At 45.7% G+C, this 17969-nt stretch overlaps 1 protein-coding gene across 1 annotated transcript in view; it reads left to right on the plus strand.

Annotated features, from left to right (window-relative positions):
- The first annotated feature begins 207 nt into the window (after positions 1 to 207).
- Positions 208 to 17969, plus strand: part of PANK2 (pantothenate kinase 2) — a 35223-nt gene continuing 17461 nt past the window's right edge. The window contains 2 exon segments of the mRNA XM_025398749.1: positions 208 to 1389; positions 1391 to 1883. Coding sequence (XP_025254534.1) covers positions 1228 to 1389; positions 1391 to 1883 — 655 coding nt within the window. The 5' untranslated portion in view covers positions 208 to 1227.

Consider the following 17969-nt stretch of genomic DNA (forward strand, 5'->3'; position numbering starts at 1 on the left):
GCCAGCCAAGGGATGATGATACTTTGATTCTTCAGGATGATCAGAGCTCACAGACTTGGATGGAAGCTCCCTCAGGTCAAGGAGGACCACATTTTTTGAGGGGTGGGGGGAGGAGGCAGAAAGAGAGGCAATGTTACCCACTGAGATTTAGAAGAGTAGCTACAGCTGTTTTTGGTTCTTGTGGATCTACCTGTGTTGGCTTCCTGCAGGAGCTAAAATTTCCAGAGCTAGACCTACAGCGAGGGGAGCTAATGTGGAGTGGGCATGAGAATTCTATTCAACAAGCACAAGTGAAGCTCAACCTTTTTGTTCATCCTGCTACAACCAATTATTAAGGGAGAGGGGAATAAGGATCACTGCCCAAGGGGCATTACAGTCTCCCCAGGGAGGCACTCTTTTTTTTTTTTTTGAGACGGAGTTTCGTTCTTGCTGCGAAATCTCAGGTCACTCAAACCTCCGCCTCCCGAGTTCAAGCGATTTTCCTGCCTCAGCTTCCCAAGTAGCTGGTATTATAGGCATGGGCCACCACGCCCCGCTAATAGGGAGGCACTTTTCATTAGCCCACAGTCCAGTTAAACTTGACGGAATGAGGAAGTGACCTGGGAGTACAGAACGGGATGGGATCCTTCCGGACTTGGGCAGCCTTTGGTAGTGGGCATGCTTGGAAGGGTCAGGGTCTCAGGCCTGGAGGTGACCAATTTTTCTCTCCGAAAGAGAAAGGAAGATGATTTAAAAAAAAAAAATTCCATGCTCCAAAGCGGCAGCCAAATCCTTCTATGTCCCCCAGTGGATCACCCAGAAAGGGGCTCCAGACTCTCCTGCAAAAGGCCAACTCTACTTTCCGGCTCCCACTTCCCCTCCTTCCCCACAGGAGGGTGGCGAAGGATTTATAACCCACCTCTTTCTTTCAGTTGCCATGGAGACAAGCCCCAGTCCTTTCATTCCTTCTGGTACCTCTCTCTCCAACGCACGCGGAAAGGAGGCGGCTTAGCCCAAACATGCTGGGGGAAGGGCTGGCGACCTCGACGGCAGCTGCGGAACCAGGCCGAGGGACAAAGGCTAAGGTCAGCCGCGTCAAGCCCTTTCATCTGCCGACGACCAGCGGCCAGACGCTGCGGGAGCATTGCTGGGCTGGAGGAGGGCTCGAGCTACTAGGACGGCACGGAGCAGCAGGGTGGGACTTGGGGTCGCCTCAGGAGAGTTCCGCGGCCCGGGGCGGGCAGAGGCATGCACCGTGGGGGCAGACGGCTGGGGTGGATGAGGAGGCACGGGCCCTTCCACCCACGCGTCCATTGGGCGGCGCCGCCATCACTCTCTTCTGGACTACACCGCCTTCTCCTCCTCCGCGGAACCAGGATCCCCTCCTCCACTACCCTCTCCCCGCCCCTGTCATGGGAGCCTCTCATTGGACGGGGGCATGGTCAATCCTCCTCGAGTTAGGGAGTCGATTGGACGCGAGGCCTTCGGGCCGCCCCCAGCCTCGTCGGATTGGCTTCCTGCGCGTTGGCGCAACGGAAGAGGCGGCCGGCCGAGGGCGCGCCTCTGCTCCGGCTGGACTGCCGCGGAGGAGGGGAGGAGTTCGACGCTGGGGGCCTTGCTCGGGCGGCAGCGGTGGCTGCTGCGGATGGGAGCGGGCCGGCTCGGCGCGCCTATGGAGCGCCACGGCAGGGCCTCCGCCACCTCCGTCTCGTCGGGTGGGGAGCAGGCGGCCGGAGGCCCCGAAGGGCGGCGGCAGGAGCCACTGCGGCGCCGGGCGAGCAGCGCGTCGGTGCCCGCGGTCGGGGCCTCAGTGGAGGGCGCGAGGCGGGACCGACTGGGCTCCTACAGCGGCCCCACCTCGGTCTCCCGCCAGCGCGTCGAAAGCCTGAGGAAAAAGCGGCCGCGTAAGTGTCCCGTGGGGCGCCCTCCCAGTCCGCCCTGCCCCCCTTCCGGCCCACCCTGTCCCCTTCCGGCCCCGCCGCTGTTTTTCCCGCGCGCGAACGCTGTTCCCGCACGGTGGTCCGTCGTTGGTGCTTGGCTGACATCCGGCTGGAGGCCTCGTGTGCTCCGAAAGCGATACCTGCGGGGGCCCCCCCGCACCCATTGGTATGCACTTCCCGCTTGTTGAAGTGGAGGGCTTTTCCCCAGGACCCGTCTTCCCTTTTCTTAGCTCCTTGGGCATTCTTTTCCGGAGGGTCACATGATTTTATTCTCGTGAAGGCTTCTTTTGACTCATTTCCACCTCCTCTCCCCCCAAATCCTTTGAATCCCCAATGCTTGTTTTCCGTGGGCTTCCAAAGAGCTGCTGTCTAATATTTAAGTCCCTTTTATTCGTCAATTTCGGGCTTACTGGAAAATGGGTCGCTGCCTCTTGAGTTGCAACAGGCCTAAAACTGTATTCCGTGCACCTCTAAGGTGGCTGCCCTTCTTCCCATGAGAATCCAGGTCATCTCTCACCCACGTATCCCCTCCGTTTTCCTTCCGTCTGTTTGCAGGTACTCACGATTCAGAACTATGGCATTCTGGGCAGTAAGGTTCTTTGTTTTGAGGAGAAACTCCATCTCTCTGAATTTTGCCTTGGAAGTTGCATACGCTCTTCCCAAAGAATCGGTTTCCCCATTTTATTATCAGGTTTCTTGTTCTGTGTTGTGTATTTTCTCCCCTTTACAAGTCTTCAATTCAGGACCGCTGCCTGGCAGCCATTGCTGCTGTTAAAAGTATCAATTGTCCTGATACTGTAATATGAGCTTTACAGTATGATGCCGTTTTACATATGGTTGGACTTTTTGGTGGGTGTTGCCAGATTCCTATTTCAGGAAATTGACTTGTTTAAATGCGGATTGTGAGAGGGAGGGAGAATGGCAAGATGTGTGTGAGATCTTTATTGGATAGTCTTGTACCTTAGCCCAGTCACCCAGCTGCTTTTTTGAATCTTCTCTGATTTGGATGATTAAGTGTAGTTCTATGATGCTGTGAAAAGTTTGGGAGTTTTCAGTTCTTTTGTCTTTTTCCATCTTCTTGCAACAGATTTGGAAAACAGATTCTTAACCTGTGCCATTTTCAGAGTCAATCACCTAGTTTTATTTGAGAAGCACCTGAGTTTGAAGCAATGCAAAATATGAGATCCTTCATGGTTTTGTATTACATTATTGGAAATAGATGTAAATTCCAAATATTCAGCAAATAAGAATACAGCCATTAGCCACAAGAGTTTTTTTGGTTTGTTTTTTGTTTTTTAGTTTGAGATAGCGTCTTGTTCTGTTGCCCAGGCTGGAGTGCAGTGACATGATCATGGCTCATTGTGGCCTTAACCTCCTGGGCTGAAGCGATCCTCCTGCTTCAGCCTCCTGCATTGCTGTGACTAAAGGCACGTGCCACTATGCCAGGCTAATTTTTAATTTTTTTTTTTTTTTTAATAGAGATGGGATCTCGTGTGTTGCCCAGGCTGGTCTTGAATTCCTCCTGGTCCCAAGCGACCTTCCCACTTCAGCCTCCCAAAGTGCTGGGATTACAGACGTGAGCCGTTGTGCCCGGCCTGGCAGTCTTCTAAGAGCTTTGGTAACTCATTAGCCTCGTGGCTCTGAGGTAGGTGGTAGTATTCCGTTTTACAGATGAGAAAACTGGGGCACGATTGCCCAGTGTCAAATGGCTAGTGCATTGTGAAATAGAAGTGTAAACTCAGAATTGCTGGCTTCATAGCTTTTGCTGTGGACCGCTGTGTTTTTCTGAATTATCTGCGTTCTATTAGTTGTTTCTTCATTGCTCTAAGACCAAGCATAAGTTTGATCTTTTCTTTTCAAGACTGACTGACTTGAGGTGAAAATTTTTAGCTACTGTGGAAGTACTTCCAAATATTGAGCATGAGAATGACCTGGTAAAAGTGCAGATTCAGTGGGCCCGGTTAAGCTCCTCATATTCAGATACAGGTGACTTAAAGACCACACTCAGAAAAACTGGTGTGGAGAATTAAGGTAGTTTTGAAACTTCTTTTAGGGAACTAAGTAGACACATATTCATGCTATAGGATTTCTATTTTGTTCTGGTGCTTGATGTTTGTCATTCCCTTCATTGCCTTCTCTGACTGATAAATCATGAAAACCCATCTTTCCGGTATGAGACCTGCTAAAGGAATAAACAGGATACTGATTGTTCTTCCTTCCATTTGTTTCTTCTGTACTATCTAGGGGTGCCCCTGTTAGATGGAGAAGCAGGCTGGGCACAGTGGCTTACGCCTGTAATCCCAGCACTTTGGGAGGCCAAGGCGGGTGGATCACCTGAGGTCAGGAGTTCGAGACCAGAGACCAGACTGGCCAGCACGGTGAAACCCCGTCTCTACTAAAAATACAAAAATTAGCTGGGAGGCTGAGGCAGAGAATTGCTTGAGCCCGGGAGGCAGAGGTTGCAGTGAGCCAAGATCGCGCCACTGCACTCCAGCCTGGGCGACAGAGCAAGACTCTGTCTCAAAAAAAAAAAAGAAAGCCTTACTCTGATACTGCACTACTTGTCTAAAGGTGCAGATAGATACTAGTTGCCATTTGAAACTCGAAGGAGCTATTCAGGTTATCTTAGGCATTCTTGTGGTCCTGGTTATAGTCTGTTCTGTCACGCATTTCCTAGAGCAGTGTAGTTCCGAAACTTGCCCTCGTCCCAGACTTACTGCATCAGAATCCCTAGCGATGAAGGCTAGGCATGTGTATATTTCAGTTCTTCAAAAGTTTTGCATCAGGTGAGGAGGGGGGTATGTCTCGCAGGGCTGAGAGAAATACCAAATAAAGATTGATTTTAAAATGATGGAAACCAAGACGCTGTTGATGGTAATGTAGCTACCATTTTCTGAGCACTTACTTGTCTTAGACACTATGCCGAGTATTTTATAAACATCTTAGTTAAGTCTCATAGTTATCCTGTGAGGTAGGTGTTTTTTATCCCCAATTTCCAGATGACAAAACAGGCTCAGTGAAATTGTCCTTTTGTCCAAGGCCATATAGTGAGTTAGTGATGGAGTTGGGTTTTGATTCCTGGTCTCTTGACTTCAGATCCAGTGTTCTTGGTCCACATTTTGAGGTGGGGGAAGGTACATGTGATGTAATCCAGAGCTGTGGTTCTCAAGCTTTTAAAACTTCCCCCAACCTACCATTGCATGCTATAGGTCTGCAAAGGGGTCTAAAATTATATTTTAAATTTTATTGAGGCATAATTAAATAGAGTAAAATGTACAATTTTGGCAAATGTAGACACGTAAAAAGAGAACATACATTTTTATCAAAGGCTCCAGGTGTTCAGTGTATGTGCAGAAGGTGTGAAAGCCCTGTGATCAGAGTGCTCCACAGTAGTGTGGAGGACGAACTGGTTCCTTGAAGATGACTCGCAAGGCATGTTGTAGCACGCCAGGGAGACCTTTGGGGCTTGCTGATTTTGGACTCCTACAAATCATGGATTATACTTAACCTTCATAATACAGCTTTTGTTTGTAGCTTGACAATACTAGCCTAGAAAATGGATTACTTTTTCTTGGCTTTTGGAGGAGCATCGACAGTATGGAAATGGTGCCGGGGCCCTGTTAGACTACCTTTATTAGGCTCAGCATTTCAGCTTCAGGGAATTAGGACGAATTGACCCCTGGGAGCTCAGGAAAAATGTTAGATTGCTATAGCTTTGTGGCCCATTTGGAGAGGCAAATTTTTTTTTTTTTTTTTTTTTTTGAGACGGAGTCTCGCTCTGTCACCTAGGCTGGAGTGCAGTGGCTGGATCTCAGCTCACTGCAAGCTCCGCCTCCCAGGTTTATGCCATTCTCCTGCCTCAGCCTCCCGAGTAGCTGGGACTACAGGCGCCCGCCACCTTGCCCGGCTAGTTTTTTTTTTGTATTTTTTAGTAGAGACGGGGTTTCACTGTGTTAGCCAGGATGGTCTCGATCTCCTGACCTTTTGATCCACCCGTCTCGGCCTCCCAAAGTGCTGGGATTACAGGCTTGAGCCACCGCGCCCGGCCTTTTTTTTTTTTTTTTTAAGACAGAGTTTTGCTCTTGTTGCCCAGGCTGGAGTGTAATAGTGCAATCTTGGCTCACTGCAACCTCCGCCTCCCAGGTTTAAGCAATTCTCCTGCCTCAGCTTCCCAAGTAGCTGGAATTACAGGCATGTGCCACCATGCCTAATTTTTTGTATTTAGTAGAGATGGGATTTCACCATGTTGGTCAGGCTGGTCTTGAACTCCTGACCTCAGGTGATTCATCTGCCTCGGCCTCCCAAAGAGCTGGGGTTACAGGTGTGAGCCACTGTGCCCGGCTGAAAAGGCTTTTTTTTTTTTTTTTTTTTGAGATGGAGTTTCGCTCTTGTTGCCCAGGCTGGAGTGCTGGAGTGCAGTGGCGTGATCTCAGCTCACCACAACCTCCACCTCCCAGGTTCAAGTGATTCTCCTACCTCAGCCTCCTGAGTAGCTGGGATTACAGGCATGCGCTACCACGCCTGGCTAATTTTGTATTTTTAGTAGAGACAAGGTTTCTCCATGTTGGTCAGGCTGGTTTTGAGCTCCGGACCTCCTGTGATCCGCCCACCTCAGCCTCCTCAAGTGCTGGGATTACAGGCGTGGGCCACTGCGCCCAGCCTGGAGATGTTTTTTAACATATTGATTTATCGACTATTTATTTATTTACTGAGACGGAGTCTCTGTTGCCCAGGCTGGAGGGCAGTGGCAGGGTTTCAGCTCACTGCAACCTCTGTCTCCTGGGTTCAAGTGATTCTCCTGGCTCAGCCTCCTGAGTAGCTGGGACTACAGGTGTGTGTCACCATGCCTGGCCAGTTTGTCAACTTTAAATGGAACTGAAGTAAATATGGCTTGTCTTCTTAGATATATAATAAATACTAAGCAATAAGCAGGGACTAAAAATAGTCCAATTATGCAGCTGTGTAAAATGGTACAGTATATTGCTTTAGGGGCCATGTGTAAGAATCATGCAGTTGGATAAATATGGTTGTTCAGTGTTGGTGTCCCTGCCTGCTGTCTGGGGAGACCATAGCAAGAAGAGATGTAGGTTGTTAAAAATATTTTGCTGGCTGTGTATGTTGGCTCATTCCTGTAATCCTAGCACTGTAGGAGGCTGAGGTGAGAAGATCACTTGAGACACGAATTCAAGACCAGCTTGGGCAACATAGCCAGACCTTGTCTGTCCAGAAATGAAAAGGCCATGGATGGTGGCTCACACCTGTAATCCCAGCACTTTGGGAGGTAGATAGAGGTGGCGGATCACTTGAAGTCAGGAGTTTGAGACCAGTCTGGCCAACATGGTGAAACCCTATCTCTACTAAAAGTACAAAAATTAGCCGGGTGTGGTAGTGCATACCTGTAATCCCAGTTACTTGGGAGGCTGAGGCAGGAGAAACACTTGAACCCAGGAGGTGGAAGTTGCAGTGAGCCGAGATCATGCCACTGTACTCCAGCCTGGGAGACAGTGAGATTCCATCTCAAATAAATAAATAAATAATAAAAAACAAATTAGCCGAGTGTGGTGGCACATGGTTGTAGTCCCAGCTACTTGGGAGGCTGAGACAGGAGGATTGCTTGAGCCCAGAAGATTGAGGTTGCACTGAGCTATGATCATGCCACTGTGCCAGAGGGAGACCCTGTCTCCCTCCCTTTTTTTTTTTTTTTTTTTTTTTTTTGTTTTAAACATTTTAAAAAAGGGGAGGAGGAAGATAGACTAGGCTATTGTAGAGCGTCAGGCAGTGAAAAGAATGGCTATTTTGATTATTTAAAAGAGCAGTGATGTTTTTTGAACTTAAGTTTGTAGCCTTCTGAGCTTTTCTCAGGTTCATAATTTGGGGTATCTTTATCTTCAGGCACTGTTCAGGTCAGACTGACTGGGATATGAAAACTTCTGAATTGTGGCTTAAAGTTTGCTTTCTAAAAGTGAAACCCGTCCCAGTTTTTTAGTAGTCTGTTACATTTTGTGTGTTTATATTTCCTGAATGTAGAATTTGTTGTTGAATCTGCTGATTTTACAATATGTGGTCTTTTGTAAATATCTAGTCCCTGAGTTTAAAACTCTTTTGGGAATAAGAATGATTATTAAAGTACATCTTTTAATGTTAGGCCAAGATATTGCTTCCTGTAACAGCCTAGACATGGATTTGTGGTGTTATTAACCATGTGTGGTCTGGTAAAAGTGTAGTTCATAATATTGGAAAATTGAGCACTCTTTTGTGAACTATGTGTTTCCTTTTTTTTCTTTTTTTCTGAGATGGAGTCTTGCTCTGTCGCCCAGGTTGGAGTGCAGTGGTGTGATCTGGGCTCACTGCAAGCTCCACTTCCTGGGTTCACGCTCATTCTCCTTCCTCAGCTTCCCGAGTAGCTGGGACTACAGGTGCCTGCCACCACGCCTGGCCAATTTTTTTTTTTTTTTTTTGTATTTTTAGTAGAGACAGGATTTCACCATGTTAGCCAGGATGGTCTCGATCTCCTGACCTCGTGATCCACCTGCCTCAGCCTCCCCAAAGTGGTGGGATTACAGGCATGAGCCACTGCTCCTGGCCCCCCGCTTTTTTTTTTTGAGATGGAGTCTCACTCTGTCACTCAGGCTGTAGTGCAGTGGTGCAATCTCGGCCAACTGCAAGCGCCGCCTCCCGGGTTCACCCCATTCTCCTGCCTCAGCCTCCAGAGTAGCTGGGACTACATTCGCCCGCCACTACCCACGTTAGGCTAATTTTTTTTGTATTTTTAGTAGAGTCGGGGTTTCACCATGTTAGCCAGGATGGTCTCGATCTGCTGACCTCGTGATCTGCCCGCCTTGACCTCCTAAAGTGCTGGGATTACAGGCATGAGCCACAGTGCCCAGCCTGCTGAACTGTGTATTTCCCATTGGAAAGTGTGATGTTGTGAAGTATATATATGTATTGGTCTTCTGCCCATTTCCTGGCATACAACTCCTAAAATCCTTAGAAACTCCACAGTGATGTCCTTTTGTGTGCTAAGGAGTTAACTGATGGCTGGAAGCCTCTGGGACTTGGTTGTGGAAAGAACAAGACAGAATTAGAGGGTTGGGACTTTGACTCCTCCCTAGCCTCTAAGTTGATCACCAGTGGCCAGTGATTTAATCAGTTATACCTACTAATGAAGCCTTCGTTAAAAACCCAAGAGAACAGGGTTTGGAGAGCTTCTGAATAGCCATACAAGAGGTTTCTGGAGGGTGCAGTGCCTGAGAGCACGGAAGTTCAGTATGCCTCCCCCATGCCGTGTACTATGCGTCTCTTCCTCTGAATCTTTTGAAATATCTTTATAATAAACCAGTAAATGTGTTTCTTGGGTTCTGTGAGCTGGTCTAGCAAATTAATCCAAACCATAGAGGGGTCACGGGAACTCCAACTTGAAGCCAGTTGATCAGAAGTTCTGGAGGCCCAGACTGGTGACTGGTGTCTGGCAGAGGTGTGGTGGAGGAGCAGTTTAGAGGGACTTAGCCCTCAACCTGTGGGATATGATGCTATCTCAAGGTAGATAGTGTTGGAATTGCATTGGAGGGCACCCAGCTGGTGTCTGTTGCAAAATTAGTTGCTTGCTTTGTGTGTGGGCTCACAGAAGTCTTCTGTGTTGATCGTTGTGATGTGACAGCAGAGGAAAAAGTTTGTTTTTCCACACTCTTAAAGCATTTCAGTCGTTGAGACCTATAATGGGACCTTGTGCTTTGCATAAGTTGGGAAATATAGCCTAAGTCAAGTATAGATTGTCTAGACTGAGTACCTTGGAGGTCTTAATATCAGGAAATATGTTAAGGGCTGTGAATAGACTGAAATATCTGAAAATTAATGGCCAGAACTCACTAACTAGAAGGCGGGGGCCTTCTCTTATTAGTGAGATATGAGGAATGGGATGATATAATAAAAGCTCTAGGCTGGGTGCATTATCTCATGTCTGTAATCTCAGCACTTTGGGAGACTGAGGCAGGTGAATCGCTTGAGCTCAGGAGTTTGAGACCAGCCTGGGCAACATGGTGAAACCTCGTCTCTACAAAAATTAACTGGTTGTGGTGGCATGCACCTGTAGTCCAGCTACTTGGGAGGCTGAGGTGGAAGGATCTCTTCAGCCAGGGAGGTTGAGGCTGCAGTGAGCCTGAGCCCGGTGATTGTACCACTGTACTTTAGCCTGGATGACAGAGTGAAACTGTGTCTCTCAAAAAAATAAAACAACAAAAAAACAAAAACAAAACCTGGGTACGGTGGCTCACTCCTATAATCCCAGCATTTTGGGAGGCCGAGGTGGGCGGATTAGTTGAGGTTATGAATTTAAGACCAGATTGGCCAACATGGCGAAACCTCTGTCTCTACTAAAACCATAAAAACTAGCTGAGTGTGGTGGTACTAGCCTGTAATCCCATCTTCTCGGGAGGCTGAGGCAGGAGAATCGCTTCAACAACTGGGAGGCGGATGTTGCAGTGAGCTGAGGTCTGCCACTGCACTCCACCTGGGCAGCAGAGCGAGACTGTAGTCCCAGCTACTTGGGAGGCTGAGGCAGGAGAATGGCGTGAACCTGAGAGGCGGAGCTTGCAGTGAACTGAGACCGTGCCACTGCACTCCAGCCTGGGTGACAGAGCAAGGCTCCGTCTCAAAAAAAAAAAATTCGTCTTGGTTTTAATTGGTTATATTGGATTTTATTTTTTGGAATCTGTTGAGATAACCATGGTTTTTTTTTTCCTTCATCTTACTAATTGGAATTTCTAATGTAAAAGCCATCGTTGCACTACTGAGAAGAATCTCTTTTGGCCATGGCCTATTAATCTTGCTGTACAACTAGATTCCATTTTTTATTTTATTATTTGTTTATTTATTTTGAGATGAGTCTCTTTCTGTTGCCCAGGCTGGAGTGCAGTGGCACGATCTTGGCTAACTGCAACCTCCGCCTCCCGGGTTCAAGCAATTCTCCTGCCTTAGCCTCCCAAGTATCTGGGATTACAGCGGCCCACCACCACACCTGACTAATTTTTGTATTTTTAGTAGAGATAGGTTTTTGCCATGTTGGCCAGACTGGTCTCGAACTCCTGACCTCAGGTCATCCACTCGCCGCAGCCTCCCAAAATGCTGGGATTACAGACGTGAGCTACCTCACCCTTAGGCTCTGTTGAGTATATTTAATAAATATGTAAGGCTAGATGTTTCCGTTTAAGTACTACTTTGGGTATATTCTATTGGTTTCTATATATTGTATTCTCATTGTCATTCATTTAAAAATAAATTTTGTTTTGATTTCCTTTTTAATTCCAGAGTTAACAGTTTAAAGATTTCCAAGTAGATATATTTATCTCTTTGTCTGTTGGATTAATTTCTAATTTTGAAGTTTTGCAGTAAGTGAATGTGACTTGTTTTTTGGAATTTGAAGTTCTTTAAGCTAGTGCAGTTAATTTTTGTGAATGCCTCATGGGTTTTTAAAGGAATGTTTGCCTGTTTTTTTTGTTTGTTTGTTTTGGGAAAGTGTTGGTGTTGCCCAGGCTGGAGTGCAGTGGCATGATCTTCACTCAGTTCAACCTCTGCCTCCCCTGTTCAAGCGATTCTCCTAGCTCAGCCTCCCGAGTGGCTTGGGACTGTAGGCATGCGCCACCACATCTGGCTAATAGTTTCTGAATTTTTTTTCTTAGTAGAGATGGGGTTTCATCATGTTGTCTAGGCTCGTCTCGAACTCCTGACTTCAAAGGATCCACCTACGTTGGCCTCCCAAAGTTCTGGAATTACAGGCATGAGCCATCCCGCCTGACTTTTTTTTTTTTTTTTTGAGATGGAGTCTTGCTCTGTCCCCCAGGCTGGAGTGCAGTGGTGCAGTCTTGGCTCACTGCAACCTCTCCTTCCTGGGTTCAAGTGACTCTTTTGCCTCAGCCTCCCTAGTAGCTGGGATTATAGGTGCCCACCACTGCACTTGGCTGATTTTTATATTTTCAGTAGAGATGGGGTTTCACCATTTTGGCCAGGCTGGTCTTGAACTCCTGACCTCATGATCCACCCGCCTCGGCCTCTGAAAGTGCTGGGATTACAGATGTGGGTCACTGTGCCCAGCAGGTTTTTTTTTTTTTTTTGAGACAGGGTCTCACTCTGTCACCCAGACTGGAGTGCAGTGATGCAGTGTTGGCTCACTGCAACCTCCACCTCCTGGGTTCAATTGATTCTCCTGCCTCAGACTCCCAAGTAGCTGGGACTACAGGCACGCGCCACCACGCCCAGCTAATTTTGTGTTTTTATTAAAGACTGGGCTTCGCCATGTTAGGCTGGTCTTGAACTCCTAACCTCAGGTGATCCACCCGCCTCGGCCTCCCAAAGTGCTGAGATTACAGATGTGAGCCATTGCATCTGGCCGGTTTTTTTTCCTCCAGAGTTCTGTTTGTGTTTACTAGATCCACCTTATTAGCCATGATATTAAAATTCTCTTTCTACCATAGTTTTGTGGGTGTGTGTGCAATCTACAAATTTCTGAGATCTGTGTCATTCTCATACTGACTTGTAGATGTGTCACTTTCTCTTTGTTAGTGTTTTAAGTATGTGTTATGTGCATAAGGAGCATGGCTATTACATTCATCAGTTGTACTTTTTATGCACATGAGACAGTTCTTTTTTGTCCTCTCTTAATGCGTTTTTGTTTGTGTTGTTTGATGCGCTAGTATTGTATCTGCTTGCTGTTAACATTTGCTTGATATAGTGGAGTAGCATTCTCCAGGCATTTATTTTAGTCATTTAAATTCAATTGTATAAATTCAGCAAGTGAGTTAAGTGAATGGTGCCAGTGATTCTACCCAGTGTTTGCGTCAGTAACTATATGATTATGAGTGAGTATGGGGATGAGAATGGTGAATCTCCTTTCCCCTGTAGGGAAAGGAAGGGGCAGTGACTGTCTGGAGGGGCATCACTTATAATGTGAGCATAGCTCTTTGCCAAATGAAATGTTGGTCTTGAAACAAGGTATGACCTTTACTGTACTATGGCTCTTAAATGTAAATCAACTGCTCTATCTAGTATTCATCTCTAGTGAGGTGCTTAGGAGTGCTTAAGATTTTTATAATGTGTAATACTTTTGACTAAATGCCATTTTCATCTTTCAAAGCATTCAACTCCTCCTCATGATGTGACTCCATTGTGGATGATTTACGGTTTTTCTTTCAGTTTACTTGTATAATCTTGTTTGAAATGTCTTTTTACATCAACATATACTTGAATTTCTCCCTTTTTCTCCTAATTCCTGGTTAAGCTCACAGAATTTCCTCTTCAGTCTAGAAGAGAAATTTTACGTATTTGTGATGAATGCACTGATAAGTGCATTCATTCCCATCATTATTTATTTTTTAAATTATTATTATTATTTTTTTTTGAGACGGAGTCTCGCTCTGTCACCCAGGCTGGAGTGCAGTGGCCGGATCTCAGCTCACTGCAAGCTCCGCCTCCTGGGTTCACGCCATTCTCCTGCCTCAGCCTCCCGAGTAGCTGGGACTACAGGCGCCCGCCGCCACGCCCGGCTAAGTTTTTGTATTTTTAGTAGAGACGGGGTTTCACCGTGTTAGCCAGGATGGTCTCGATCTCCTGACCTCGTGATCCGCCCGTCTCGGCCTCCCAATTTAAATTATTTTTTACTTTTTTTGAGATGAAGTCTTACTCTGTCGCTTAGACTGGAATGCAATGGCACGATCTTGGCTAACTGCAACCTCTGCCTCCTGGGTCCAAGTGATTCTCCTGCCTCAGCCTACTGAGTAGCTGGGGTTACAGGTGTGCACCACCACACTCAGCTAATTTTTGTATTTTTAGTAGAGATGGGGTTTCACGATGTTGGCCATGCTGGTCTCAAACTCCTGACCTCAAGTAATCCACCTGCCTTGGCCTCCCAAAGTGCTGGGATTACAGGCTTTATTATTTACTTACTTACTTTATTTATTTATTTAAGAGACAGGATCTTGCTCTGCTGCCAGGCTGGAGTACAGTGGCTCTGTCACAGCCCACTGTAGCCTCAAACTCCTGGGCTCAAGCGATCCTCCTTCCTCAGCCCCTGGAGTAGCTGGGACTACAGGTGCATGTCATCATGCCTAAATTTTTTTTTTAGAGATGTGGTCTTGCTATGTTGTCCAGGCTAGTCTCCCAAATCCTGGCCTCAAGTGATCCACCCACCTTGGCCTCTCAAAGTGTTGGAATTACAGGCATGAGCCACCACACCTGGCTGTTTTCTATTTACTGTACTTTTCCCCTTTTCTTGTCAATCAGTTTTTTTTAACTGGTAGCTTTTTTTTTCCTAATGTAAAAATCATGGTTTTTTTTTTTTTTTCTCCTCTGGAGTTACCTCTGAATTTTGACAAATTTAAACGATCACTTCTCCATTCTTGTGTAGAATTAATCAGAATCTATCTTTTCTTCCCTTTTCCAACAAGACAGAACTGCTGCTTGCTTTCATTTCCTTCTCCCTTCTCTTCCCTCTTCGACTTCCTATGTCGAAATCATGTAAGTATTTTAGTTTCAGATTGTTTATTTTTGTAAAAGTCAGTGCTTTTGTTTATTTCTTAAAGCTCTTGGATAACAAAAGAGTTTCTTAAAGCTCTTGGATGTTTTCAAATTATGATGGCATTCATCTACCAATTATGTTAGAGAAGGTCTTTGAATAGTAAAGTTGATGCCTTACATGTGTAAAAATTGTTTTTGCACTCCCACTTCAAAGCTTATTTGGTTGGCTGGATACAAGTTTCAAAATCATTTTCCTTATAACTTTGAAGCCAGTGCTCCATTGTCTTCTGGCATCTGTGCTGCTGATGATAAGTCTAATACTGACTTTTATGTGATTTATATATCTTTATAGGAATTCAGTTTTTTTCTTATAATATCTTGAAATTTCAATAGGATGTATCTAAGTTGTCTTTCCCTTCTCTCTGACTGATAAACACTGTTTAACACTTAGAGTAACCTGATGATTGGTGTCTTCCCTCTCCCCAAGGAAATTTCTAGAAGTCACATAAGATGTTGGTCTTTTTAGTTCTATATATATATATTTTTTTATTAGAGACAGGATCTCACTCTGTCACCCAGGCTGGAGTGCAGTGGCATGGTCATAGCTCGCTACAACCTTGACCTCCTGGGCTCAAGCTATCCTCTCACTTCACCCTTTCAAGTAACTGTGACTACAGGTGTGCACCTGGCTAATTTTTTAAAATTTTTTATTTTTTATTTTTGAGATGGAATCTCACTCTGTGGCCCAGACTGGAGTACAGTGGGGCAATCTCAGCTCACTGCAACTTCTGCCTCCTGGGTTCAAGCGATTTCCCGCCAATTTTTGTATTTTTAGTAGAGATGGGGTTTCATCATGTTGGCCAGGCTGGTCTTGAACTCCTGAGCTCCAGTGATCCGTCCATCTCGGCCTCCTAAAGTGCTAGGTTTATAGGCATGAGCCACTGCATCTGGCCTAGTTTTTTTTTTTTTTGATAGTAGAGATGGGGTCTGGCTGTGTTGTCCTGGGTTGTCTTGGACTCCTGGCTTCAAGTGATCCTCCCATCTCGGCCTCCCAAAATGTTAGGATTGCAGGTGTGAGCCACTGCACCCAGCCAGGTTCCATTTTCTCTATATTGACCTTTCCTTCATACTTGAGAAGCATTTGGGGATAATCTTTAGTTTTGTTTTCCATTTGTTTTTTCTGTGTCCATTTTGCTGTTAAATATATCTGTCAGGCTTTATTTTAGCAATTGTTTTCTCTCTTTTATAACAGCGTCTTTTAATGTTATAATTTACATAGAATAAACTGCATGCATTTAAAACGTATAATTCCATGAGTTTTGACAGATACATATAGCCACACACACACACAACCCTTTTACCCCTAAACAAGAGTTGGGTTACCACACAGTTTTTCCCTGCCCCTGTGCAGTCCAACCCCAGCTCTCAAGCCCATGATTTGCTTGCTTTCAGATGTAAAAATGATTAGCTTGCCTTTTTACATTTATTTTTATTTTTTTGAGATAGAGTCTCCCCTCTGTTGCCCAGGCTGGAGTACAGTGGTGCAATCTTGGCTCATTGAAACCTCCTCCTCCTGGGTTCAAGTGATTCTCCTGCCTCAGCCTCCTGAGTAGCTGGGATTACAGGCATGCACCACCACACCCGGCTAATTTTTGTATTTTTAGTAGAGACGAGGTCTCGCCATGTTGGCCAGGCTGGTCTTGAACTCCTGACCTCAGGTGATCTGCCCGCCTTGGCCTTCCAAAGTGCTGGGATTACAGGCATGAGCCACCATGCCTGCTTTTTTTTTTTTTTTTTTTTTTTTTTTTCGTTTTTCTTTTTTATTTTTCTTTTTTGAGACCAGGTTTTGCTTTTATTGCCCAGGCGGAGTGCAATGGCATGATCTCAGCTCACTGCAACCTCTGCCTCCCGGTTCAAGCGATTCTCCTGCCTCAGCCTCTGGAGTAGCTGGGATTACAGGCGCACTCCACCATGCCCAGCTAATTTTTTTTTTTTTTGAGATGGAGTCTCGCTTGTCACCCAGGCTGGAGTGCAGTGGCGTGATCTCGGCTCACTACACCCTCCATCTCCCGGGTTCAAGTGATTCTTGTGCCTCAGCTTCCTGAGTAGCTGGGATTAGAGGCGTGTGCCACCATGCCTGGCTAATTTTTTGTATTTTTAGTAGAGACGGGGTTTCACCATGTTGGTCAGGCTGATCTTGAACTCCTGACTTTGTGATCCACCTCCCTCAGCCTCCCATAGTGCTGGGATTATAGGCGTGAGCCACTGTGCCCGTCCTAAGTTTTGTATTTGTAGTACATATGCTTAGTACAGTATGATTTAACCATATTGGCCAGGCTGCTCTTGAACTCCTGACCTCAGGTGATCTGTCTGCCTTGGCCTCCAAAGGGCTGGGATTACAGGCTTGAGCCACCGTGCCTGGCCAGTTTGTGTATTCAAAAGTTTCATATAAATGGAATAATATAGTGTGTAGCCTTTTGTGCAACGTTTGTTTTATTAACTCAGCCTATTTTTGAGATTCATGAATATTAAGTATGTAGTAGTTTGTCCTTTTTTTTGGTTTTGAGAGCATTTTTTCCCACAGTTAGGAAGTTAACATGGACAAACCGTATGTAAATTTTGCTGATTTTGGCTGGGCGTGATGACTCAGGCCTGTAATCCCAGCACTTTGGGAGGCCAAAGTGGGAGGACTGTTTGAGGCCAGGAGTTGGAGACTAGCCTGGACAGCACAGTGAGACCTTGTCTCTACAAAAAATTAAAAAATTAGCTGGAATGGTTGTGTTCCTGTAGTCGTAGTTACTTAGGATGCTGAGGCAGGAGGATTGCTTGAGCCCAGGAGTTCAAGGTTAACAGTCAGTTGTGATTGAGCCGTTGCACTCCAGCCTGGGCAGCAGAGTGACATGCTGTCTCTAAAAATAAAAATAAAAGGTGAAAAATAAATAGAAACAGTTTTGCATAGACTCTTTTGTACATTGTGTATTCAGTTGTATATAATTTTATCATGTGTTAATTTTTGCAACCACACACATCTGGCAATTGTTTTTTAATTTTTGATTGTGTGGTAGCTTTTTTTAATGGATGAGATACAATTTTACTTCTGAGAATATTTTTGATTCTCTTGTTTATTCCTGCAACTCGTTCTTCAGATACTTAGTTTCTCATTTTCGTGGTTTTAGTTTTTCTAGTTTGTAAAAGTTTAGTTTTTCTAGTTTGTAAAAGTGATAATCACTGGTTTGAGAATTGCTGTTCTGAGAATTGCTGTTCTTCTGCCAGTGGATTCAGTGTCTGTTTACCAGTTGGTCAGAATTGATTGTAGGGGAGGTATGAGATGTGTGGCAAAATATGGGGCAAAATGTCTCCTTACTTATTCTGGGAAATAGCAGCCACCTGAGTGCCATCCTGATTCTGGGGCTCCAGTACCTGTTTCCAGTGAATACTGCTTCTGTTGGTGTTGGGGATAGAACATGGTTATTGGTAGAGGGAGTGACCTGTCCACTTGTGCCAGGCACATTTCCCCACCATCACTTGTGACTGCACCAGACCTGC

The sequence above is a fragment of the Theropithecus gelada genome, chromosome 10 (assembly GCF_003255815.1).
Source record: "Theropithecus gelada isolate Dixy chromosome 10, Tgel_1.0, whole genome shotgun sequence".
NCBI classification, from domain to species: domain Eukaryota; kingdom Metazoa; phylum Chordata; class Mammalia; order Primates; family Cercopithecidae; genus Theropithecus; species Theropithecus gelada.